The sequence below is a fragment of the Onychomys torridus genome, chromosome 4, assembly GCF_903995425.1.
Source record: "Onychomys torridus chromosome 4, mOncTor1.1, whole genome shotgun sequence".
NCBI lineage: Eukaryota > Metazoa > Chordata > Mammalia > Rodentia > Cricetidae > Onychomys > Onychomys torridus.
In genome coordinates, this window is record NC_050446.1 from 90,235,183 (window position 1) to 90,261,675 (window position 26,493).

The window sequence follows — 26,493 nt, forward strand, 5'->3', positions numbered from 1 at the left end:
CATCTTACATGCTTTAGAGGCATGGTTGCTTTAATGATAAAGAACTTCTATAGTACATATTACCAGCAAATATACTGTTTGTGGTATAATTCCCACTACTGGATTAGAGCAGTTAGGTAGGTCTGTCTTTCTGATATACACCGAAGTAGTGTAGATAACCACATTTGTAAGAGAAATGGCAGAGCCAATCAATTATTATTGTAATGTGGACTTAAAGATTAGATAGCTCATTCTGAGTCTTTAAATAAAGTAACAGGAGGAACCCCATCTTCCTACCAAGCAGCTGGTAAATTCCCTACATCTTTAACTACCTCTCTCCTGTTTACATGGACTGATAATGTGAAACGTGGAAGTTATTTGGGTCATGCCTACTTTTGCACAAGGAAAATTCTTAACTTTTTACCTTGCTCACTGCTGTTGTCTCCACTCTGGGAAGCATGGCCCCCACTGGAGGGTCCCGGGGTGCCTGCTGAGTGAGTTGAGGTTGCATCATCATGGTCTCGCCAGGATGAAGGGTTCTGATGTCAGGATGCCAAGGAATTTTCCCACAGTTACCATTTGAGCCATAAATGAGGAACCATGAAGACAGACAGGCACAGAGGGAGAAAAAAAATGTGTACATATTAGTATTTTCAGAAGTGACCACAGGCATGCTATTCTATGCCATCTTTTTCTGTTACATCAGTATATACATTTGGTAAAACTGGCATATCTCTTCTAAGTGTGTACATCCTAGTATATGTAGACTTATGCCATAGTAAAGTTAACTTCAGAAGTAAGGGAAAACTGCCTTAAAATGTCTTTCTTGGTTTTTGCTTTTTGGTTTTTGTTTTTTTATTATAATCAGGACACGTTTTCCTCGTGTTCTCAGACACAAAATCCATCAGAACTCGAGTCTCCACAAAACCCAATGTTCTCTTCAGAAGAGCACAGGACCAACAATGTGTGGTGGGATGTCCCTAACACCTTTCAAATGCAATGCCCAAAAATGGTCTGTCTGAACTCTCTGAATGTTATCAACAGGTAGATTGTATAAACATCAGAAGCAGTAGTAATCATGGCATCAATATCTCATGAACCACCAAACCCTGCTCTAATTTGCACAAACGATAGTTTTTAAAGTGAAACCAACGTGGGCTGCTTGCCACTTTGCAAGAAAGTTGAGACTTTCGCTTTAAGTGACTGAACAGGGGCTTCTGGAAGAATCCAAAGGACTGCAAGGCAAATCAGGAGGCACCAGATTCAGCTGCTTTGCTAATATATTCGTCTCCTGTTTCCCCTCCTCTTTCCTGATCATTCCCAATACCACTGCTGTAGCTTAAAGGGAAACAGGAATTCTAATGTACAGGAAGGACTTTATCAGCACCACATGAAGGCAGGCAAGAGATGGAATTTCCTCTGGCAGACAGAGAGAGCAGGAACCACACATGAAACACAGCAGCCTTGGGGCCAAAGCTGTACACTTGTCACCTATGTGCTATGACTTTGACTAAACCTGTGGACCTACAGGCAAGTGTATTCTTTAGGGGTTAGAATAGAGTGTGCTGGACAAAAATTTTAAAGATATAGCAATTCCTCAGAGTGCAGTGGCACTTTTTACTGGAATTGGTAAACAATAATTCAGAACAAGCATAGGCCACCTACAAACCACTTGGCTACATGAAAGGAATCTTGCCATGATACCAGGACACAGAGTTTATTAGGAAAAAAGTCAGTCTGTCATTTTCCTCAAGACTCAGTCTGTAATGTACATACAATGCTACTAAAACACAACCAGAAACCAAAATAAGATAAATGAAGGAAACATTCTTCTTTAGAACAACAGCAATAGATATCCCCCGCCCCCGGTAGATCTTCTATAAACAGATTGTAAATTAATATTTTGAATTCTGGCAAATGATAACATGATCCAGATCTCTGTGATCAAGAGTGTCGATGTCAAATAGTGCCACTGGCCATATCACCAAGCAAGCCATCTACTAAAAGTCAAGACCTTGAGTAGAAATCATGACTATAAATATAGTTCAGGTTCCAATCTCTACAATATAGATGTGATGGAAAAAGAGGATTAAGGAATTAGCTGGGCATGGTAGTACATGCCTATAATCCCAACACTGGGCAGGGGGGGCTCAGGCAGAAGGATTGCCATGAGTTTGAGTCCAATCTCGACTACACAGTGAGATCCTGTATCAAAAAAGAGAGAAGGAAAGAAAGGGAGAGAAGACAGCATGGAAGGAGGGAGGGAGGGAGGGAGGAAGGGAGGGAGGGAGGGAGGGAGGAAGGAAGGAAGGAAAACAAGATTGATTAGGAAGTGAAAGTGAATAGACTATATATATTAGACCAAGTTGTCTGTTGCTTTGCAGTCTCTTCATGTCAGATATTTACTGGCTGGTGATCAAATAAAAAGCTAGAAGGATTACAGAAGCAGGTGTAAGAGAGAGAAGCGTGGCATGTGCTTATTCTGCAACAGCGTGGTCCGCAGGACACTTTCCCCTAACTAAACTTTCCAGTGTACACAGCCGGTGATGTTAATTTTATGCACTACAGGCTTTTTATTAAGCTGGCTGCTATAAAAGCTCCTTACCCCTCATGAAAATTACAATAATTAACCACTAACACCTCAACTATGTTTTAAGGCAAATGTCATCCAACACTATTATATAATCGTTCGGATGGAGCTGGGACAGGCCTTTCTGTTCAAGCACTGGCATGATGGGAGGGGTTCTTGCACAAGCAATTCCTGGAGCTGAAAAACACTACGACTGTGTTCTTATCAGCCAGGCCTGGGCTGGACTTTAAAGTCAAGCCTCATTAATTCACAATTTAGTATCTTTCTTACAGTGGCTTTCTGGAGAAGGTGTTTTCTAAAGCCACATTTGTCAATGTTACTAGGACAATGGGTTCCCCCAACCAAGGTAGGTCATTGACTTTCAGAGTGGTCACCAAATTTTCTCAAGTTATCTTATCTACCATTCCCCTATCTCTTCCCTTTTCTCCTCTTCACCTCTCAAAAGCATACTCTCTTGAGAAAGTGTCACATTTCCTTGGTGTCTCTTGTGCTATGTTCAGTGGAGGGACTGAAGCATGCTAGTCATCTAATCTGAAGAAGGATGGACAAACAGATCCCTCTGGGCATTCTGGGGTAGCGACTCACCCTAAGATGTCTATATAAAGCTACACATAGTGATGTGATCATATATAAAAAAACAAACATGGGCAATGTAAGCAATATAAACAAAAACTTCTCTGTGGTCATAATTTTTAAAAAAAAAAAAAACCCACAACATACATAGACAACATAAAGCATTACCCATAATACTGGGTTTTTCTTAGACTGAAATATTTGTGCGTATCACAGTTTCCTCCCCCCTCCAGATAGTTTCCAAGTTTGCATCCTTCAAGAATAACCACATGGCCCTCTGCCAAATTATAAGCAGAAGCTGAGTGAGTCCTAATATACAAAAGCATGTAAAAACACATGACGTATGTAGAAAAATAAGAGAGAATTGATTTCTGCATGCATCAGTGTAGACGAGAACTCGAGTATACACATTCCATAATACATGTCCTGTCCTCCAGCCAAAAGTACCATGAAGACACCCCAGGGCAAGGAGGGAGCATGTTTCTATTCCCACTGGCTTTAATAATTGGGAGTCAAAGATGGCACTCCCCTTGTTCTCTATATAATTGCGTTAAAGAGCAGTGTTACCAGGAGAAAAGCAGTGAATACCGAGTAGTGCACAATAGGAGATGGGAAATAGATACAGGAAGCTCCGTCTCCAGGGGCAGTTTTTTCTATTTGCTGGGCTACAGACTCGCAGCTGATAATGCAAGTTGTAATTAATATAAAAGCAAGAGACAATATGGGCAAAGCTTGTAGTCGTGGGGCCACAGGAGAGCGCTCGGCTGCTCTCCGTGGCTTCTCATTTGCACAGGGCTTTCCCTAGAAAACACAATTCTGCCAGTGTTTTCTCCCTTGAAAGTTAAAAAAAAAATTGATTTAGCACCATCATTGAATTTTGCTAAATCTAGAAAAGAGAACAGAGAGGACAGGAGTCTCTGGGCACAAGAAGCAAATCCTCTACGCACTGCTTTTGTGGAGGCTGAGGATAGGCTGCAATTACCCTTCAAACCAGAATGGCACTTGTGTGAGGGTCCTGCCTATAGGGTAGTGCTTAATAAGACCTGGCCAATGTCGTGTTTCTCATCTCAAAGTATTCCCCATAGAGCACAGTTCATTCTTCGGATCACTGGGGTAAAATGTGCATGAGTTTCTAAACAAAACTGTAAAAGTAAAACATCTTAGGCTTGAAGGAGGAAACAGGAGCGAGCCACTATTGCATTTAAGATTTGACAAAAATAATCTGAACTCATTTTTTAGACTCCATATGAAAAGTTATTCCCTGCAAGTGGGACAGAGAAGAAGACAGAAGGAGAGAATCAACTCTTGGGGCCACCTCTAACAGGTCATGTGACTGGGAGTGAAGGCTTTCCCTGACTGTTCTTTTGGACTGATGTCCTTTATCTCTTTAAAATTCTGAAGTCACACAAGATAATTCCCAAGGTCATGTCTACTTAACGTCTATTTTGAAAAGTACTTTAAAAATAACCAACAGATTTTTTTCTAGAACCCGTATAACTAAATAACATAAAGCCAAAAAGTGCATAGGAAGCTTGAAAGCACAGTAACGTAACTTAAGATAGGCATTCATAGCTACACAGTAACAGAAAACACATTCCAAGACATGTTCATTAGCTGAGGAGACATATCTGACTTGACACATTTAAACAACAATAGGTAGATATCTATTTGTGTCAATACTTCTAGTTAATATGAAGTTACTTATGTCCTGTGGCTTTAAGGCCTTTTCAGTTCTAGTTAACAGTGTAGACAGAAGTGTTTTTAAAAAGATGTGAGCACTCTTATCCCAGGGCATTCAAGTCCACAAGTTAAAAATGTTCATGGCATGGCTGGGATAAATGTTGGAATTTCAACTTTTTGATTATGATGTTGACCAAGAACTCAGGACAACAGTGTGTGCTTTTAGAAGCCAGAGTCCTTTTTTGTTTGTTTGTTTGTTTGTTGTTTGTTTTTCTGAGACAGGGTTTCTCTGTAGCTTTGGAGCCTATCCTGGAACTCGAGCTGTAGACCAGACTGGCCTCGAACTCACAGAGATCGCCTGCCTCTGCGTCCCAAGTGTTGGGATTGAAAGTGTGCAGCACCTTGGCCAGGCTAGCAAGCCAGAGTCTTTAACAACATAAAGAGAGCTGGAGATTTTGCCTCATCATTTGCACCACTGCATCAGTCTTTGGGAACGAACACAGAGGCGCATCTCACGCAAGGGCAACATCCTTTGCAAACGATCGTTCCATTGAGTGGTGGGCTCTCGAAGAAGACAGAAACACATTTGTTACGGCAATGAGTGTTATAAAATGCTTTCTATAATTTTGAAAGGCGCTGGGATATCCCATAGACCACTCAGTATGTAAACAGTCAAGACAATGATGTCCAATAACACCAAGTTATCCTGGAGCACTGTGAGGTCTATGTGACTGCCGAGTGTACTTAGGTTCCACAGTGACACTGAAGACATACGCCAACTGCATTACCTAAATAACTTAAAGGATGTAGATATTCTTGATGAGAAATAAACAGCAACACTTCCAACAAGCAGAAACTTCAGCAGCAACAAACAACAGAAAGCCATGTCCTCCATTAGGTCCTTAAGAAGGGACACTGAGTTCCAAAGTAAAACTTTCCAACAACGGGTCCCATAGACTTTGAGAAAAGCATAGTCTAACACCTGATATCACACTTCAGTGTCAGAAACTAACAGACAAAAGAAATCACCCGTTATTGATGATAATATCAAATCTCCTCATTCTTCCTTCATCGTCAACAGACCAAGCACTCAAACCCAAACCTCTCCTCAATCTGTCCTCACTTGTAATTGCTTAAGTAATAATGGAATTTATCTTCCAGCGCTTGACCATTTTTTATCAAGAGCAAGATCCTGGTAATTCTTTCCTCTGACCTAACCCATTAAAAAACAACAACAACAACAACAACAACAAACTGAATCGTCATAAATAGACTTGACATATTCAGAAATGCAAAAACAATAGCAGCATATGTTCATTTAAACTTCAGCCCAGAAATGAAAATAAAATGTCATTTACTTATGATGTTATCAGAGTCAGCCAATTTTAAGGTACCTGCCAATTCATATTAATTCACATAACTATATTTTCTTTACTTAATCCTTTCAAAGAAAATAAAATAGAGCTGTTTGGCATTGTAAATAGGAGTGATATAACTACATACCCATATGCACTACAAACAAGTGTAACCAGGAGAATATATTTCAAACAAGTATGTTTTGGTCATGCAAACCTGATACAAAGATATATGATATCTTTATACATAAATATTATGATAATACATACTTGTCTGTACTATATCTAAAAAGTTGATCTCACATTATATAAAATAGAAAATTTGGATATTACCAATTTTTTAGTACTTCAACAGTCTAGGAAAAACATAATTATTTTACAACAGTTTCCAAGCTGAAACTTAAAATAAATGCTTTCTTGACATGTTTGTTTTAAACATGATAAATTTGAATATCTGGGAAGCTTAGCATTAGCTGCAGCTGGAAAACACAGTTGAGTTGCCTTTGATTATCATCTATTTTTCCCTCAACAGTATTCTGAAGAATACTATCATAGCCATTTGCTACCTCCAACAATTATCCTTATGCTATAGCAAGAGTAGGAGATAAAAACACATCCTAATATTAAAAAATTAACATCCCTCATGAATTGACTTAACACAGTATAACAACCAAAGTTGCACATTTTATTTTCTCTTTGGTTCCAAACTTCCCATTATCATCATGCACATAGTATTTGTTAATAATAAATGAACAAATCCAGTATCCTCACTGGATGTAAAGAATGGGACGCAAGACCACTATGGGTCTCCTTGTAATGCATCTATGTCGTATCAGAATACTTATGTGACATTGTAGAATACGAAATTAGCACAATACCCGGTAATAGTCCGTAAAAGTCATTCCTAAAAGTCTGCTGAGAATATTAGCTTTGAAGATATCTATTCACTCAACAACTTTTATTCACCTATGTTTTCAAGCGTGTTAATAAAATGGAAAACTATATTGGAGCTCAATATCCTGCCCTTGATGCTTTTCAGCGCACAGAACTACAAAGTTAGTCTTCCATTTTTTTCTTGCACTCTTTCTCTCTGCCTGCTGCCTCTTCTCACACACACACACACACACACACACACACACACACACACATGCACACACGCGCAGTGTAGCTTGATACCACTTAATAAGGATAGAGGTGTATGTGTTTTTGGGGTGTCAAACAGCTGTCACAAACTGTCACCTCCACAAGAGAAACCTTGGCACACAATAAATGAAACTACACTTCTTTTTTAGCTGTCATTATTCATAGCCAATAAGTTGAACTGCTCACGGCATTTCATGTGCAAATAAAACCTCGAAGTAGCTCAGTAGATCAGAATAGTGGGCCAACAGAGAAAACAGAGAAAACACCACGCTGTCTGGGTCCTTCTGAAGTGGCTGATCATCACCCTGCATCAGCGTGCAGCAAATGAGATCCAGCCTGGGGCAAGGCATTAAATATGCATATCAAAGCAAATGAAAAAAAATAAACCTGATGACTCAAATTGGACACATTTATATGCTGAAAATGTCCCCTTACATCACTTTCAGGTAGGGATTCTGTGGTCTTTTCCCTCTCTTTTGACTGAGGGGTTGAGGGATGACAAGTTTGTAGGAACGGGTGAGAAACCTTTAGAAGGAGGCCCTTTGTCGGGTAGGAGGGGATGGCCTAGGCACAAATGCAGTCGATGTGCCTCTGGTACCTAAAATGCTGCAGAGCCTTCAAGGTTTTCTCTCTCGTCCTGCATGGAGCACAAGCATGGGGCAGACCTCTCCATTCCCCACTCAGTATGCTGGTGGAACAAATTATGGCTCCATTTCAAAACAAATAGCAGGGGGCTAAAGAAAAAATGCTGTAGTTCAGATCTCTAGGAAATAAAAGGCTTTAAATTATGACGCCCAATGAGGTGGCAAGCCCTCACGGATTCAAAATAAATCAGTTGTCATATTTACTTGATTGGGGGCTTGAAAGGGTAGCAACAAATGCTACAGTTGACTCTTTTATCCAAAGATGATGATTATTAAATTATTCAAGCACTATTCTCTTAGGCACCACCTCCTTCTTGAGTCTGTATTTAAATATTACGATAGCTTCACAAATTGGCATTGTATATCAGCCAATGCTCTATCTACAATGCCTAGTTTATCTTATTTCTACTACATAAACATCATCAACCCCTAACTCCATGCATCCACTAGAAAGACCATTGTCAAGAAACTGTTGTAGAAAACCAAGTAGTCACAACCCCACAAAATAGCACAAGCCAAAAAAGCTTTTGATGTAGAAGGACCTAGAGACCTCTCCTGCTCCAAGCGGCGTAGACACATCCTCCTCTGTTCCCATCCCCATAATACAAATACATATGAACGCAGAAACAGAAAGTGATGAAAATAAGTAAAGAACAAAAGTAAATCAATATTTATGAAGCGAGCACTCCTCTTGGACCACAAGAACACACACTGTAGACACAGAGAAGCAAAGAAACTTCCAACAGCTGCTGCACCTTTTTGATTTCACTTAACGCATGCAAGGTACAGACCCCAGACCACTTTCCCCCATCCCCTTGAAACAGATAAAGATAAAGGCAAGTTCAGGAGCTCTTAGCAGCACACCATCTCTTCTCCATCAGAACTGGACATTCTGCGCTATGCCTTCTTTCATTATTTTCGACTTTTAGGCTGCTGTCTCGCGTAGGGCAAAGGTTAATCTTTAAAATCAATGACTGCTTCTTTTCAAAACTTTTGATAGAGGGAGATGAGAACTCACAGAAAAGCTATTATTCCTCAGGTAGCTCAATCCACTCCTCTTCATACTCAGGACTTTAGGGGTGGGGAGTACAAACTGCCTTCAAACCTCAAGGCCTGTTGAGCTCCTATGGGGTGTTAAGTTAATATTCCACCCATGAAGTGATCCAGACTATGGCCTGTATCATTTACGTTGTGAGTTCAAAGGAATGTATAGACACTCTGTTCCCCACCTCCTGGCTTGAGTCCCCCAAATACACTGCTATTCACACCTACTTTTTAACCACACCACTCTTGCCTTCCCTACCAACCTTGCCAGCTGCAATTCCTCTCTTGCTGCTTCTTCAGATTTTGAGTATCACTACATATGCTCTTTCTTCCCCCCTCATATTCGTCTATCAGCTCCAAAATAGGATTAAAAACAGAGAGAATAGAAATCTCCTTTCCTGGCTTGACATCCATGGGCATCTACTATACTCTTCAGCCTCAGTCACCAACTGTTAGAGTGCTGAAGTGCAACCACTAACCTATGGTCACTCAGTCTTAATTCCCTTCAGCTTTCCGTAATACAGTGTTAAAAATTGGTTCATCAAGGTTGCTGTCTTTTATTATAGAGATGCTTCAGGCACTTGGCAATAAGTCCATATTCTGACAATAAGTTTCTATGAGAAAAAAGTCCTGAGAATTGTAATGTGTTCATTCACTCCTTTTATTGTTAATGTGGTGCAAAATTGCTAGGAATTCTCAGGATTGTCTTCTCTGGGAGAGCAATAGGCCCCCATTTCCCAGTTCTCTTCTGGCTCCCACTCCCCCCTCCCCTGGCCAGGCGCACACAGCTTTCCTTCCAGCTAACTGTCTTGTCTCTTGCTATCTCTGATCCCTTGATTACATACAGAAAGAAAACAGAAAAGACAGAGACCATCATATCAAAAAGAGATTTTTGCTAACACCCAAGTCACCAGGTCCAGGAAACTTTACACACTAAGAGCACAAATCGTTCTAGCAACTCCTTAGTGCTTTGACTCTCACCATAAATAAGGACAGGGTTCAAGAAAGAGGAAATGAAAATGAAGGCCATGACACTGGTCGTGAGACAGGGAGAGCAAACTCCAAAAGCAACCAAACCATTAAAAAAAACAGAACAAATGAACTCAATACCACAAGGTTTTAGAAAAATGCTTTGCCCAGTGGCCTTCAGAGAACTCCACCGGCTCTGCACACTTACGTGGTCGGCGAGATTTGTGGAGGAGCCTGAAAGCTCTTCATGATCTGACTTGGAGCTTCCATCTCTCTCGTCAATCACGAGGTCAATGGGCATTTTCCCCTTCAAACAGCTAATGTACCGGTGGCAGAAGTTATCACACAGTTCGTGGACCTAGGAGGAGGGTCATGGCGGAGGCTCAGCTCATGTTGTCTTTATAGGTTTCATTTTTAGAGGGGAAGAACACCAGGTTGCAGGGTTACATTTGTAAAGAGCAACAAATGTAATGTCTTCCAAACTAACTCTAATTAAGGGGTGTAAGAGCTGAAGGCAAGGAAACAATAGAGCAATTGCGGCAATCGATATTATTCTTCAGAGACTCCCCTCCCTGAGCAACAAGTTACAATAAAGACAGAAACTGCACTGGAAGTTGCTGGGTTCAGATTGGGAGAGCATAGAAGAAAATATGATTTGATAATAACTCAGAAACATTTAAACGCTAGAACTGGGGACATTTGTGATGTTTGTGCTGTGTATGTTTCCTGGGGAAATGGTTGATCTATGTGTCAGTGCAGAGACACCCCCAAAAGGACTGTTCCCTCTAATTGCACCGAGTGGGGACTCTGGGCCTCGGGTAAGCTGAGCTAACAGAGACACAAGTAGACATTGTGTGCAGCAACACAAACGGCTCTGCTGTACTTCAAATAATCCTGAATGCCTGGGGCTGGGGGGCTTCACAAGGCAGGGCTACCCTGATTCCCATCTCCTCCGAGCGCCTGGCTTGAGAAGTCTATAAAGGAGGGAAATAGGGCCGTGACCAACATCTCCAGATGAGTAATCCTTCATCCCAGAGTTTTGTAACATCCCCAGTCATCTGGTTGAAAGAATGTGGGGGCCATCAAAATGGGGACTGTTGCTTCCTGCTTACCTTTTCTAACTCCAGAAGATGAAACCTTAGTACTTGTATTGCTTGTATCATCTGAAAGGGAAATTTCAGAGGATGGAGTTAGGGTTCTGGGACTTGAAAATCTGGTGTGTGTGTGTGTGTGTGTGTGTGTGTGTGTGTGTGTGTGTAAGAGGGGTGTGTTGAGGGAATTGGACAGAGGAAGAAGAAACCAGCAGGTGGCCGGGCAAAACCCACACATCAAGAAATAGGAAAACCAAATGATTACTGATCATCTCTGCCTCATTGGCCACAGGGGTGGGAGCCAGTAGAAGGGGTGGCCTTAGTAGTAATTTCTTTCCCCTAGCCCTCACAGTGCGCTGTTGGTAAGGGCTGCTTTTCTCTCACCAGGTCTTATTCTACCCGACTTCTGCCTTCTTTTTTCTGCTCCTCCTACCCTCCACCTCAGGTCAAATTGGAGGAGGAGGAGGGGGAGGGGAAGAGATAATAGTATAAAACAAGAAAATAAGAGAGAAGAAAGGAGAAGAGGAGAGGAGAGGAGAGGAGAGGAGAGGAGAGGAGAGGAGAGGAGAGGAGAGGAGAGGAGAGGAGAGGAGAGGAGAGGAGAGGAGAGGAGAAAAAGGGGGGGCATTTCTTTAGATAGAAAGGCTTTTTAAAACAGCAAGCCCTGAGCAAGCCTCCTCTCAGAAGAAGGAAATACTCTAGATGAATGCCGAGGCAGGGCCTTTGAAAGAGGATTTAAGTACTTTTAATATTGAAATCCTGCAAATTAGCAAAAGAATCGCACCTAAAAGTGGCCTGCGCGGGATAGCCCCTCACCCCCAACCCTTTCCTAGCCCGCCCTCAGCCGCCCTCGCAGTTGCTTCCTTCGGGGCAGCAGCCTGGGGCTCGGCCGACTTCCCCGGCACACAGAGGAAATAGCTCCCTTCTCTCTGCTTACTCCCGAGGCCGAGACCTGGGAAGCATCCCCACGCGCCGGCTCGGCGCCGCGGCGCCCGCCTCTGCCTCGGTGGGCTTCTCATCCCCTGAGGTCCATACTGCCCCTGGCTCGCCCTACTACCCCTCAGGAGCTCTAAATGGGCCCCTTCCCTTGTGCTTCGCTAAGAGGGCTCTACTGCAACTCCCTGGAGCTCTAGGGGCAAATGAGTGCAACTCTGGGCTAGGGATGTGTCCGAGGCTGGGGACAAGCAAGAAACAGAGAGTCTTACCAAATTATCCAGCTCTGGGTTTGAGGAAAAAAGAGGTTTTTCAGCGCGAACCTATAGGAAGCAGGGAAAGTCAGCATGAATCTTCAGTCCAATTAAAAAGAGAAAACCCTGTCGGGCGACTGATCTGGATGGAGGGAGCGGGTACTCTGGAAGAGCAGGGGCAGAGGAGAGGGCAGGGGCTTTGATAACATCCAAGAAACAGATTGATGTCTTAAGTGAGTGGGATCGGAGGAGTAACATCAGGGCCTGACTCGGTGGGGAGAGTCGTGCCTTTCTCCTGTTGTAACGGGGAAGGCAAGGCGGCTCGCGGATTCTCAGAATCCCCTTCTGCAGCCAAGGCACGAGGTGGTCTCCCCACCTCCCGCACCTCCTAGCCAGAGTAGACTTCTCTCCAGGCTCCTTGCTTCCTTTGCTCCGGGGCACTCCCAGGTCCCACCCAGCCCCTCTCCCCAATTCTTGTTCAAGTAGCTGCAGGCGGGGAAAAGGCCAAGCCCCAGATTAGGAGCAGGTCAACTTTAATTCGAGGGTCGAGCCCCTGTATTCCTGGCTGGGGGGAAAAACAAACACCCATATTTATCTCCGTTTCCAATTCGCCTCCAGGCTAAGGGATGGGGAGGAGGCGCGGAGCGCCGACTGGGCCAGAGGAACAGATCGGGTGTCCTGCCTTTTCCTCCTCTTTCAAGTCCAGCTCGGAGGAAAGAGGAGGGAGGGTGAAGGGCTGCTGGGGGGTGGGGGTGAGCGGGTCAAGAAGGTTGGACCTGCTTGGCGAAGACCGCGATGTCCTCGTTGAAGGAGTCCGAGGAACAGACGTCTCCGCCGGCCACTCCGGGTTCCCGGGGAGTGCAGGTCGCCAGCTCGCACTTCTCAAAGACCAGTGCTAACAGAGGAAACAACGGGTGCCTAACGGGCAGCGCCACGCAGAGACACACGCACGGAGACGGGGTGCAGAGGGGAAGGAGCAAGAACTGTAATCAACAAGTTTGGAGGATTTGCATTCTTTCTTTAATACAACAGGCACGCAACACACTACACCCTCAATCAGCCGAGCCTGGGCCACAAACAGAAAGGAAACAGCCTGGCCTTTTCCCTTGGTTCATAGGTCTTTTCAGATCAGCCCCGAGAAAGCCCCCGGCCACTTTAGCCCACCAAGTAAACATAGACTCAGTTAGGGTATAATGAAATAACCAAAGCCCAGGCAATTTAGAGCTCGGAGTTGATCCAGATCCCACTACTCACTCCAGAGGTGCCTGCCACCCAACCCTGACTTCTAGGACAGGGAACACTATTTGAATCTCCCCCCCCCCCCCCCCCCCCCCCACAATCTGAATTGATCTAACGGGCATTTCAGACAAGGCCGAGGGCTCCACCTACGTACACACTGGAGTGACATTTCCCAATTTTAAGAAAGTGTTCTAATCTCTCCATCCTTTGCTTTATAAACTTGTTCACTTTGCTTGCAGTAAAGCTCCGGTGGCAGGGCCAAAATAATAAGAATGTTCAACTCGAAAGAGCTTCCTTCCAAAGACCACATTTCTCCCAGCGTTGCAAGCGCACAAGAATAAATAAACCGCGTTTCAAAACTTGGAAGTGTGCATGCCGGGCGCGTACGCCCTTTGTGTTCCTTCGGGAGGCTTAGCTACACCTCGAGATGCTTGAGGCCTCAGGCTTTAGGCTCAGTTGCTGTTTACTCACTGTCCCCTCCCCTCGGCATCCCGCTGCCTTCCCCACCTACCCTCAGCCGGAAGAGCCCGCGTAGTACACGCTTGGACCTTGCTTGCCCACCCCTGTCCTAGATTTCCGAGTATAAAATAATTTCCAGCCATTTCTCTGATTCCCCCTAAGAACGGCTGTATGCAAGCGGCAGTCTCTTCCACCCGGCTGCACTTCAAGGTCTGCCCCCTTTATTTACAGAGAATTAAGAAGTGGGTGATTAGGACTTCCTGGCCGACAGAAGCTGCCCTGATTCCAGCTCAAGCTGCGTTTAGTGACTCCCAGGCCCTCAGTAGGAAGCAGAAAGGGGAGGGGAGGGGAGAAAAAGAAAGAAAGAAAGAGAGCGAGAGAGAGAAAGGAGGAGAGAAAAAGGAAACTGGAAGTTTTTTTCTCGGCTGCAGAAAACTTTCTTCTCAGTCAAGGCCTCAGTAAGGCAGCCTGAGACAACCAGCCGTGCGTCTTTTGGCCAGGGATCTTGTCCTTGGGGAGAAGGCCCGGCCAGCAAGATTTGAAGACTTGGTCCTTAACCGGGACTGTGGGGTCTGGAGAGGCCAAACCCAGGGAATAGAGAAGGTTCTATTTTTCTAGCCTGTGACTCAAGGGGCCGAAGAGCAGGCTCTCTCCTCTGTCTTTCTCTACTGCAAGTAGTCCTCCCATGCAGAATTAAGTCCCCACTTGGCCGCCCTGTCCACCCCACCACCACCAGAGACAAGCACACGCACTCACGCACACTCACACACAGTAAGCTGGGTCCGGGGGTCGGTTTACCCGTAGATCGCGTCCTTGTCTCTTTTCAAGGCGTCGTTGACAGCAGATCCCATGCTGGCTGGCATGACATTGGGGTGCGGGGCATGCGCGCCGTAGTGCTGCGTGGCGTGGAGAGGCGGCCCGTGGTTTAGGTGGTGTACCGGGGGGATCGGCCTCGGCGCGTGAGGGTCTCCGTACATGGAAGCGGGAACCCCTACTCCGTCCATCCCGCCGTAATGGGGCAGCTCATCGTACTGTCAGAGCCCGGCAAGGGGTGGGGATGGCAGAGGGCAGAGGCAGGAAAGCAAAGAAACCCGGAGCAGAGAAGAGAGAGATCAGAGGAGTGGGAATCGATGGAGAAGAGAGGGGGAGAGGGAGTAGAAAGGAGGGGGGGGGAGAGAGAGAGAGAGAGAGAGAGAGAGAGAGAGAGAGAGAGAGAGAGAGAGAGAGAGAGAAGAAACAAAAATAAAAACAAAGTCAGAAAGAAGAAAAGTACTGGACACAACTTGAACACACTGCAAACCAAACCAGCAGAAACAACAGAGTCGAAAGTTGGGAGAAGATATCTATAAATTTTAAAATGTGAAAGTCTCAGCCGAGAGCAGCATTCAGAGAAGGGAGATCAGGCCGGGGACGCCGGGGGCGCAGGGAGGCCGCGCTCTCTCGCCGGAGGCTGCAGAACCCCAACGAGCCAACCGAGGGAGAAGTGGAGTTAGCTAGAGGAGGAAGCCCCGAATCCCACCCCTAACCCCCCTTCGCCTCCTCCAGGAGATCCAATAAATCAAAGGGCGAAATGAAACAAAATAAAGAGAAGAAAAACGCTAATAATCAGGCCGAGAACGCCAAGGACTAGGGAAGACTAGGGCCGGTGCCTCCCCGGGGGCTGGGGGCAGAGGGTGGAGAGGAATAACGTGAAAGTTACCAGAAACATTATTTAGCAGCGGATTCCCTGCGTCCTTGTCAATTTCAGAGACAAAACAAGCAGCCCAGGCTAGTCTAGGCAGCGCGGCCCCAGCGGCGGCCCCGGCGGCGGCGGCGGCGGCTCCTATGCAGCCGGCGCCCGCCCGGAGCCGCGCGAGCAGCGGCGAAAGAGGCGCAGCAGCGGCGGCAGGAGAACCTGGGGAATCGCGCTGCCGGGGTAAAAGCTGGAGCGAGGCGAAAGCGTGTAACAATTGCACACACGTACACACACACACACACACACAGGCACACACACACACACGCACACACACACACACACCACTCACACGCACTCGCCGCCCGCCCGCTCGCACAGCGCTGGGACACGCGCGCCCAGACACGCACACACGCACGCACACACACTCTCACACACGCAGAAGCACGGGGGGGAAAGAAGCCGATGAATAATTTTGCTACTATTTTTTAAAATACTGGCCGCCATCATCAAGCAAGAGCTGCAGCCAGCTTGAAGGGAGAGGAGGCATGGGGCAGGGCCCTGTAGGAGAGGATTTATATCTAGGTAAGTGTTGGAGATTTAAACCTACCCTTTGCGCCATCAGTCTGCGCTCCAATAAACTCCTGGATGTGTCGTATATTTAATATCCCAGTCCGGATAAGAAAGTGAGCTAGGCTGAAGAGTCTTTTTTTTTTTTTTTTTTCCCAAACCAAGGAGACTTCTCCCAATTTTCCAATGTTATTTTAGGGGGGTGGGGGAAGCCCAGTCAAGAAAACGAAGATTTTTTTTCAATGATATTTCTTCTTTTTCTCTTTTTTTCCTCTTCTTCCTCCTGATCTTCCTCCTCCTCCTCCTCCTCCTCCACCTCCTCCTCCCCCTCCCCTCCTCCTCCTCTTCGGTCCTCCTTTATCCCTTTTTCTCTTCTCTTCCTCTCAGTTGGAAAAAAAAAAGAAAGAAAAGAAAAAGAAAAAGAAGAAAAAAATTGTCAAACCCCCGAACTGAAGGTTACGAGCGGCCAGTCAGCAACCCACATGTAACCGAACTGTCGAGTTTCATGGCTTTTTGCCACTCCAGCTGTCAATCAAAGCCCGGAATGTCAAGGTAGTGAATGAATGATGGTTGATGATGATGAAGAGGAGCAATCTTTCAGACTCGTTTTTTTTTTTCTTCCAGTAAAACTCCGCGAGGGGTTTCTTTTTCTTGGATTTTTTCCTCCCCCCTCCCCCCTCCTTTAGCTTTGCCCCCCAAATAGCTCTAATACGATCCTCTCTCTTTAAAGTATTGTTCAAAGAAAGCAAGGAGAAAAATCAAGAAAAAAAATGAATAGTTTGCAAAAATTGGACTTCCTCCCCCCCCCCTTTTCTGGTAGGTATTTTGTCTCTCCCTCTCTCTCTCTCTTTCTCGCTCGCTCTCACTCGCGCTCGCTCTCTCGCGCTCGTTCTCTCGCGCTCTCTTTCTCTCTCTCTTAGAGATGAGTGAGTGTCAGTAGGTGTTGGCAGGTTGGCTGCAGCCCGGCTTATAGTAGAGCCTCAGTTTGGCGGCGCGGGTCGGCGGCGGGAGAACGAAATGACGGAACCCGGAAGTCGTGGTGGCCATAGCCCGTCGTACGGCGGAGACACATCCCGAGAGTGGGGAGCTGGAGCGAGGAGGAGCGCGCAGCGCGGAGCCTCTGATATGCAGCGAGTGCGGTCGGACGGCCCGGGGGGGGGGGGGGGGGCTGGGGGAGGGGAGGCTGGAGCCGCGAGGACCGGAGCAAATCAGCAAGCCTGCTTCTCCAGGGGGACGACTCGGGAGGGGGAGGAAGAGGGGAGGGAGGGGGGATAAGGGAGGGGGAAAGGGAGGGGGAAAGGGAGGGAGAGAGGGGAAGAGAGAGAGAGAGAGAGAGAGAGAGAGAGAGAGAGAGAGAGAGAGAGAGAGAGAGGAGAGAGAGAACACGCGTGATTGGAGAGGGGGGAGAGATGTGGAAGAGGACAGGGAGATCACATACAGGAAAACTGCAGAAAGCCACAGGCAAAGTACGGTACAGCCTCAGATATTTTTATTTTAAACTTACTTCTAGTTTATTTCCCCACCACTCCTCTTGGCTTCTGCCTAACTGGGTCGCGTTGGGGATGTTTGGCATGGCGCTCTGGCTTTTGTTCCTTTTAATACCGCGGCCCCCTTCCTCTGCCCGCGGATTACTAGGTCCCGAAGTCTCCTGCTAACAACCTAGATCAGCAAGCTCAGCCGACTGTACCACCGCCGGGCTAAATTTGTTGTTGTTGCTGTTGTTAAGTAGCACTTTCTTTCTTGTGCAGATGCAGAGCCCTTGTTGTCAATATTCATTTTTTTCTAGTACAGGATGGGAGCAGCTTAACTCCGAGCATAGTCCCTCGGTGAGCTGCAGACAGTGGACCACCTCGGAGAGTCTAGGGGTCCTGGGCGCAATCTGGAAGGAGGAAGTGGGACGAGAGTTAGTGAGGTAGGAGTTAGCCGAGAGGGAGTTGTTTGGTGTTTGTTGTTTACCGATGTAGCCTAGGGAAGTGAGTGTGTGTGTGTGTGTGTGTGTGTGTGTACATGCGCGCGAACGCGCGCGACCAGTGTGCGCCTACAAAGTGAATCTTGGATCTGGGAAGCACTGGAGGAGAGAGATTAAAAAGCAACTGAAGGAGAAGATACTTGCGAGGAGTGCCTGGCGCTCGCTTCCCAGCTTTGTTGTGGTTGCCCTGGGCTCAGCGGCCGCTCGCTTGTAACCAGGGCTAAAGGCCGAGTTCATTACACCGGGCGGATTTCGCTGGGTGGGGACGATGGGACTGGCTCCTAACGAACTTTTCCCAAAAGGAAAAAGGAGGCGAGTGGGGTTAGAAAGGTAAATACCCGACAAGGTTTTGGTAGAAACTAGTTCTGGCCGGGGTCCCGCTCAATCCCTGGCCAGAGTTCCAGCTGGCTTTACCTCTGCGCCGCTGCTTTCCGGAGGCTGCGCGTCAATCAGGCAGAGCCGAGAGCTGGGGGCGGAGCTTTGGTCACCCGGCGCGCGTAGCCCGGCTCACCCTGCCGCCACCCGGCAGCTGGCTGAGCGACCTAGCCAAGCACTGAGAGCGCGCCCTCTCCCCAACTTCTCACCCTCGCCCAGGGTTCCCCGCCCGAGGCCCAGAGAACCGCAAACAGACCAAGGGACTGCTGCTGTTCCACCGCGGCCTCCCTTCCTAACTCTGAATCCATTCTGTAACGTAGAAAGCAGCGCCTCCTGCTCCGGTGGCTTTGACTGGACTTTCTCGTGGGGGCGGGGGTGGATGGGAGTGGTTAGGAAGAGTAGAGTGGTTGTGTGTGTGTGTGTGTGTGTGTGTGTGTGTGTGTGTGTGTGTGTGTGTGTCTCAGAGAGAGAGGGGGGGGGGGTGGGAGGGCTCTTTTGGGCTCCTTTTGCATTTGGTGTCTCCGTAAGCTTCTGAGCATCCCAAACTAGCTAAGACCACTGCCTGCCTAGACTCCTTGCAGAGTCTGAGGAAATTTGGCCTCGTTTTCCTAGGGCTGGGGAATGAGCTCCGGAGGTCAATAAAGCCCTCCAAAAATGATGAATGATTGAGCACCTGTGATGATGATAGTGATTACCAGAGCAATTAAACAGTTTGATTAAATGAGCCATCATAACAATGATGTCTGCGGGAAATCGGCCCTCACATATAAAGACAGTGTGGAGGGGCTGGCAGAGGAGCGGAGAGCGCGCCGGGAGAGGGGCTGCGGCCCGCGCGTGTTTGGCTCCAGTGGCCAAAGCACGGACGTTGGGCTGGGGAGCTTCTGGGAGCAGAGTCTAGTCGAGGGTTTCCGTCTCCCTTTCTGCCTGGCTTCAAGCCTAAGACAGCCGACCCCTCTGGAACCTGAAAGACCGTAGGGTCCTTTCCCCTCCTCCCTCCTCCCTCTCTTTTCCTCCCTAGAAGAACTCCAAGATTACAAATATCCACTTCATTTGATGCTGAGTTACTCGTCACATAAGAAAAGGTGAGTAAAAAGAAAAGGAAAAGTTGTCTCCACAATTTTCTTTCAAGGGGGTAGTTAAACCTCCGTTTAGCCGCCCGGGGGTGGGGAGAGACAGAGAGGACAGACAGAGGCACACGGAGAGGACAGACAGAGACAGAGAATGCGGGAGAATATCTGGCCTGACTGAAGACTGTTTTCTGCCCTGCGGAGTTGTGGATGGTACTGGGTCCAAGTTGTCTGTCCAGCACGGCTGGCAAAGTTTACACTCAGTTTTGACTCTTCTGATTGTTCTTAATTTCAACATTGGCTATTTATGATCGCCAGTAGGACTGTTGCTATTTTTTAAGTCCTGGTTAAATAAACGCCAGTTAGAAAGTGTCTTTTTCAAAGAGACTCCAGTATCCGAGATAAACGCTTCTTTTGTCAAGAACAACTTCGTGAGAAACCTCTGCATTTTAGTCTAAGCATGCTTAGCGCTTTTTTTTTTTTTAATACCCCTACTCACTCCCTACCCCATTGGTATTATAAAGCGATTTAGCATCCCGGTAGCCTTTATTTAGGAAAACTTCAGTAGCATTAAAAATATCAGTAATAAGGTTTCTCTCCCTGAGCAAAGATCCAGACAAATTGATTATTTCTATATTTTAAAGCAGTCGTTAAGGAAATAATAGCTTGATTAGCTGGTGATAATTTGGGTTTTGGTAAAAGGAGGAAAGTGGAGACTCTGCTTTATCCGGTGGCCAGTGCAGAGGGGGTTTTAACTTTTGGACCCTTTCTTCCTCTTTCACTGTTTAACTTCGTATGTATTTTGTCAAGTGCATTAAGGCAGACAGGAGAACAATCTTGTTAAATGTAGGAGGCAGAAAGGAAGGGTATTTTAAGATATTTTCAAAAAAGAAATAATTTTTAACGTGGGAGATTTTTAGTTAAGTGTGGGATGGTTGGAAATAGCACACTACTGAAGAACATCTGTATGGCTTTGAAATTCACTTTATCTAAAAGGAGACGCTGTTTCCTAGTAACTAAAAAAGGATTTGTTACTCAGATGCGTGCAATTTGTGAAATTGTTAGTTTACATGTTAGTTTTAAAAATCCACCGCTGTAGTGCATTGCACAGATCAAGCTGGAGTTGATTCAGGGTATCTCTCCTGATTACTGTGATGACTTCAAAGGATTGTGATTATCAACAACTTGTGGGTGTTTTATTAATACAGCTGCAGAGGGTTCTTCCAGTTAAGGATTGCCTCTGTTTTCCATCCTTGGTTTCCCTGTTTGGTAGAAGCCATCCCACAGAAGCGAGGTGGCTACACTTTCTCTTTTCCCTCTTTGTGGGGACACCTTGTTTTAGAGCTCCGCACTCCACACTCTGGTTATGGATTAATTTACTCTCCCACATTTGAGGTGAAGGGAAATAGGTGGGGTAGCCCCAGAGACAAACAAGAGATGGGGGTCACAGGCGCCGCGCACACCTCAGTCAACAGTCAGCTCCTCCTGCCAGGCTGGAAATGGTTTTAACAGGCGGTAAAATTTCATCTTGCGGTGTCAAATTGGGGTCATTTTGGGGTTAGAGTTCTCAGTGTCCGTGAGGAGCTGTCCAGCTGTGTGGGGACTCATTAACTGCAAAAGATCTGTTTCAGTAAAAACAATTCAAAGACAATCAGAAGGCTAAAGACTCTCTACAAATCGCATTTTACAAGTGCCCCAGAACAAATATGGTTGGTAAAACCTATTTCTTCACAATCCCAAATCAGCTACTTAGCTCTGGAGTGGGGGGTGGGAACATTGAATTAAAAAGGAGGTGGGGGGGAGTTCCGAAGGGGGGTGAAGAAGGAGAATTGGGCCTCTCAAATTTAAGAGTCTGTTTTTAATCACCCCTTTCTTATTGAAGCATCCCCTAGACTTCTGAAAAGCACTTCTTTCTATTTCTCTTCTTTTGATCCCTTGTGGAATGTTACTATAGGTAACATTAAGGATTTCAAAGAATAATGTAAGCTACTAGTTCTGTAGTCCGACGGCATTGGCTTTCAGGAGGGGCGTTCATTTGAAGTAGCATTTATAAACTGGAACTTTATTTTAGCTGAACTTGTTCAGCCTTCTTGAGGTGGTATATGTGGCTGTTCTTTTTATATGTCCCCCCACCCCCGGCAATTTCCAGATCCTCTGCACAGATAATTCCAAATTCCTCAGAACTGTGAGGTCCTGAAGTGTTAATCTGTGTATTAAAATCACCAGATTTAAATCCCTTTTGTCTTCTTTACAACAGTTAGAACAATTGATGCTTTAGTACAAGAGCAAGTAAATCCAGCCTTAATCTTGTTTGCAACTTTAGTTAATGTTTTGATTTGGAATATTTTGTATCAAGGAGACTTTTATGTGAGAAAAAACTGAGATTATGTTTGATTTGGGGAGGCTCTGTTTCTCAATTTGAAGAAAGATAACTTACTCCTTTGACTTAAGAGGGATTTCATTGGGTCAAAGGAGAGTTCAGGGTTAAAATAGGAGGCTAAACATGAGAAATGCCAGGATTTTTTTTTTTTTTTTTGACAAAACAAAGTTGATATTTAAAAGTGAAGTATCATTATAAGGGATATTTATTTCCTTGGATTACTGGACCTAGCAAGCCAAAAAAAGAAAAAAAAAAATCCTCAAAACACACCATCCATTGGCTCTTTCTCTTTCTGTATTCCACCTCTCTTCCCAGGCTTTTTATTCCATCCACACTTCTTCCCTTCCCTCGGGTTCTAAAAGAAGTGAGTTTTTGAAGTCCTCCTTTCTCCAGGCTTCCCAGGGTGTTTGCAAACTGTTCTCCAAGGATTCTGTGGCCCTGCAGAAACAGCCTTGAGCCTGTTATTGGGACAAAGGCACAGGGTTGTCTTCTGCCCTGGTCCTGCAGACTGACAGTTGGAATTTTTTGCATGTATATTTTATTTGGTATTTCTAATAACATTTTTGTCCCACCACTCCATCCCTTGGAGCCCCTTCTTACTGTTAAAACACCGCCTCTCCTTAAACCTCCGTTCTTCCTTGTGAACTGTCTTTGACCTCCTCAGCAGTGTAACCGAAAAGTTAGAGTAGAAAGAATTCTGCTCACTTCCTTACCTGTTACCTTGGTTCATGTTCTTTCTAGATGGCGTCCTCAGAGGGAAAGAGTCCCTGTCCCCTGTCCCCACCACCACCTTATTGATTTTTGCTTTTGTTTTGTGTTTATTTTTATTTATTTATTTATTTTTTGCGCTTTTACGCCTTGGTGTTCTATTACAGACTTTTCTCCCTAAAAAATAATACTATTAAAGCAACCTACGGTTTTTAAAAATAGGATGGAGTAGAATTGCTGCATTTTGCTGTTTCCCGGTCTAATTTCTTCCAATTTTAGTTAGCTGTTTCCCTGTGTCGCGGGAAGAGCTTGTTTCAATAAATAGCCCTCTAGCGCTATCTGGCGGGGCTCCAAGCGCGCCGAGCACTTACGGCGCTGTCAGTTTCTCCTTCTCACGCCCTTCTCCTTTCCTCTTCCTCTGTCTCTTGTCTCTTCTGCGCTCTGTACCCTATTTCCACTTTCTTCTTTGCCCCTTCTGTCCTTTTTCTAGTCTTTATTACAGTATCCAGTGCAGAGAGCGGACCACGCACCGGCCAGCACCTTAGCCCTTGCCAGTCGATGGCAGTCCGGCCACCCAGATCTTGCAGGCTTTCCAGTCCTGATCCAGCGTGGCTCACGCCCATCTTCTCCCGTTAATGAGCACCTTAGCGTTGTTAAACGCCTTGACAAGTCCCACCGTCTTCGCGGGCGGTGTTTTGAAGTGACTTAAACCTACAATTGGGAAGTTTGCTGGAAAGAAACAAGACACTGGGATGCTCACACAGCCGGGCTAGCACTGCGGGGCTAAGTTTGAAGTCTGAAGCCCGGGGGCGCCCGGTGCCAGGGGAAGGAGGCTTCTCAGGGACGTGACAGCACGGCAGGGGACCAAGCCTTTGCCTAAGGAGTGGGACTTCAGTGGAACACGTGCTCTCTTCACCCCAGGGTCTAGCTTTCCTACGGACCGCCTCAGTCTGCAGTCTGCATCCATCCAAGGGGCCTGCCCATTTTCTCTTCCCCAGTTAACCAGTTTTATTCCCAGTATCCCCACCAAACACACACAGTCAAGAGAAAAGTGTCAAAGTGGGAGTCGGAAAGCCCCCCAGGAAAACCCACAGAGCAGAGCCAGCCGACACACACCGTGCTAGGAAGCCAGTGGTGCTTAAATCGGAGTCGCGGGCGTCTTTCCGTAGCCTGTAAACACTCCACGGTGTGAGCAGAGGTTAGAGGAGCCAGAGACCCAGGTAGACGCTCAGACCTGCCAGGTGCCTCATCACAGGCCTGCTATATTCATCCATAGTCTCCGTTTCTTTTCCTCTCCCCTCTCCTTCTTGCTCCCTCCCTTTCTGTTTTCCTCATCCTCTCATCCTTTCCTCCCTCCCTTCCCCACACACTCAGCCCGAGAGAAACGCTTTAAGCAAACGTCTTCCACTTACTCCTCTAAACGCGGGGACACGGGGGGGGGGGGGGGGCGGCGGAGGCGAGTTATGAATGTGTTTCCTAAGATCCAGTTCTTGCTCTGAAGTAGAAGAAGGACGCATCCCCTGACGTACCTAGAAGGTGGCTACTACAGGTGTTAGAAACTGAACCAAAGAGTCTCAAATCTGGACCCCTCTCTATACAGAAATGGCAAGATAGAATGGAAGAGAGCAGGGAGGGGGAAGCTTTTCTCCCACTCCCACTGCTGAGGGAAGGAGGCACAGTTTGGGTGTAATTAATTGAAGATTGTTATTAGGTCATCATTAGTCAACGTGCAAATAATTGCTGCCCATTTTTACTTAAAATTGACCAGCCTGAGTGTGATAGATCGATTCAGAGGATAAAAATGATGTATCAAAACATCAATGTCGATTATCTGAAATATTGTAGTCGAATTTTTTTTTATTGCTTCATCGGTTAAGTGTCTGAAAGTGCGGTGTTCAAACATATATTTATGTTGTCAATACTGTCAGAACTGTCAGTTTTACTATACCGGATTTGTACTACATTTCAAATTTGATCATTTGCATAAAATGCCCACCCTAGGATTCCCCTGACTCCCACCCCATCTCTGGAAAATCCCTGTCAGTTTCTTCAAAGGATTCTGCAGTCTTTGCCTAAGCTAACGTGGGCACTGCTTCTTTTGCTCAAATTTCCAGGGCAGATTACATGTCTTTTTCACCATTTCTAACTTTGGAAGAGGCACTGCCTCCTTTTTGCCCAACTATGCCTAACATAACCTTTTCTCCAAGACAGTATTGGAGCAATTCAAACACCTCATTCTAGCTACAAAATACAGCACTTGGATAGGACAACTGGGTAATGCAGATTCCACCCGACCTTCTTGGCCACTCTCAGGTAAAGCAGAATCCACTGTTAAATTACCGGAAAATTTGAAATCTTCCAAGGAAAATGAATGTAGGAGTAAAAATACCTTTCTCCCCCCTTTTTTTACTTAAAAGCTGGCAATGGTAGGAGAGGAAATAACACACATAAGTGATCTGCACGTTTTACCTTTAAAAGCTTTTGAACTCCATCGAAAGACACAGGTTGTGAGCAGAACTGACAGTTTTAATTCTACCCATTTTCACGTAGCACGTCAGATCAGAGGCACTCATTTATTTTATGGGGTGGGGCATTAGAAAAGCAGATAGGGTGAATTCGATTATCTCTATCCTAAAATTCCCAGAGAAATTAAACTCTCATATTGAAACGCAAACATTCCATTGCTCTGTACAATTAGTCTAGACTAATTGAAATTTATAAATTCACATTCCCCCTAATCGCGTGCTTTTCATCCTCTCTACCCCCACCCTCAGGATTCCAGCGAAGTCTGGTAGGTAAGTACGTGGTGTTGTTTTAGTAAGCCTAAAACACTTTCATTATCTTTTTAATGTATTTAAATAGGTCTGTGTGGACATTCGAAGAAGCTACGCCTACAAAGATGGTTTAAAAAATCTGAGCGTCCCTATACTCATCCTTGTCTCGAATAAATAAATACGTAAGTAAGTAAATAAGCAAAGTGCAAGGCAAAAGAAAGTTTGCTGCTTGCATTTGTAGGTCGTAGTGCGAGCGTGTATAAACATCTTGGAGTCAATGTTTGTGCGTTACACCTCCCCCCACCCCCGCTCCCCAGGCAAGGGCGTGCAGGGATCGCCCCCAGAGAGCCGTGTTTATTCGCTTTTTTTTTTTTTTTTTTTTTTTTTTTTAAATCTCTCGGCTGTGTATGACAAGTGTTGCTTGAAGAAATTCATCGGCCTTCTCCAGATACTTCTCCAGATACAGGTTTGCTGTAATGATCTGCAGAAGAGAACTGCCACCACTTTCTCACATCCCAAGGTGTTGGCGGAACTGGAGCGAGGCGGAGAGAGGCTGCAGCGCGTAATTGCAGAGGGGAGGGCGGGGTGCCTCCTGGGATCCGGAGCGGGGGTAGGGGAGGTAAGATGCAACCCAGGAAAGGTCTTTCTGGACGTTGGAGTCGCCAGTTGGAGAATATTTGGACAAGGTATGATGGCCTTATTCCCCCCCCCCCCCATCCCGTCTCTATCCCAATGCCTTTGGGGAGAAGAGATACCCTTGTGTAACAATTAGCTCAGACAATAAAAATAATTGGAAAATCAGTTGGAATTTCTGAGTTTTTAATTACGTTTAATTTTGCACTAAGCCGTAAAATTACGAATGCCCCTCAATTAAACACTTTCCTCTTGCAAAGCGTTTAACAACAATTATTCCTTAATCAGTCTGAATGTGAGTCACAAATGGTGCTTTTCCACATCAAAAGGAGTCCTTCCACGTTACCTTTTAGTCATAAGAGGATTAATTCCTGTAATTAGAGGGATAAATA

General features: G+C 45.8%; 1 protein-coding gene and 1 long non-coding RNA gene across 17 annotated transcripts in view; one reads left to right on the top strand and one right to left on the bottom strand.

Moving 5' to 3' along the window:
* Meis2 (Meis homeobox 2) overlaps nt 1–18,897 on the bottom strand; it is a 215,010-nt gene extending 196,113 nt beyond the window's left edge. For 4 of the 13 annotated variants that reach the window (XM_036183626.1, XM_036183632.1, XM_036183624.1 and 1 more), the window contains exons 1-7: nt 16,236–16,497; nt 14,752–14,984; nt 13,032–13,173; nt 12,274–12,324; nt 11,090–11,140; nt 10,186–10,335; nt 404–518 (exon numbers count right to left, since the gene is read on the bottom strand). In XM_036183626.1, the coding sequence (XP_036039519.1) occupies nt 404–518; nt 10,186–10,335; nt 11,090–11,140; nt 12,274–12,324; nt 13,032–13,173; nt 14,752–14,984; nt 16,236–16,247 (754 nt within the window). In that variant the 5' untranslated portion in view covers nt 16,248–16,497. Of the gene's footprint in view, nt 1–403; nt 519–10,185; nt 10,336–11,089; nt 11,141–12,273; nt 12,325–13,031; nt 13,174–14,751; nt 14,985–15,652; nt 15,971–16,235; nt 16,498–17,699; nt 18,084–18,578 lie in introns of those variants that run through there. The other 9 variants (XM_036183627.1, XM_036183625.1, XM_036183633.1 and 6 more) reach the window with 5 other exon arrangements.
* On the top strand, nt 17,577–26,269 carry LOC118581477. Of its 4 annotated transcripts, none has more exons than XR_004944692.1 (4): nt 17,577–18,107; nt 19,558–19,621; nt 25,557–25,654; nt 25,884–26,269. It is a non-coding gene; the product is annotated as an uncharacterized LOC118581477 (long non-coding RNA). The 4 variants fall into 4 exon arrangements; XR_004944691.1 differs by having other exon boundaries at nt 25,557–25,650; XR_004944693.1 differs by lacking the exon at nt 25,884–26,269 and having other exon boundaries at nt 17,577–17,661; nt 17,982–18,107; nt 25,557–25,825.
* Nucleotides 26,270–26,493: the final 224 nt, after the last annotated feature.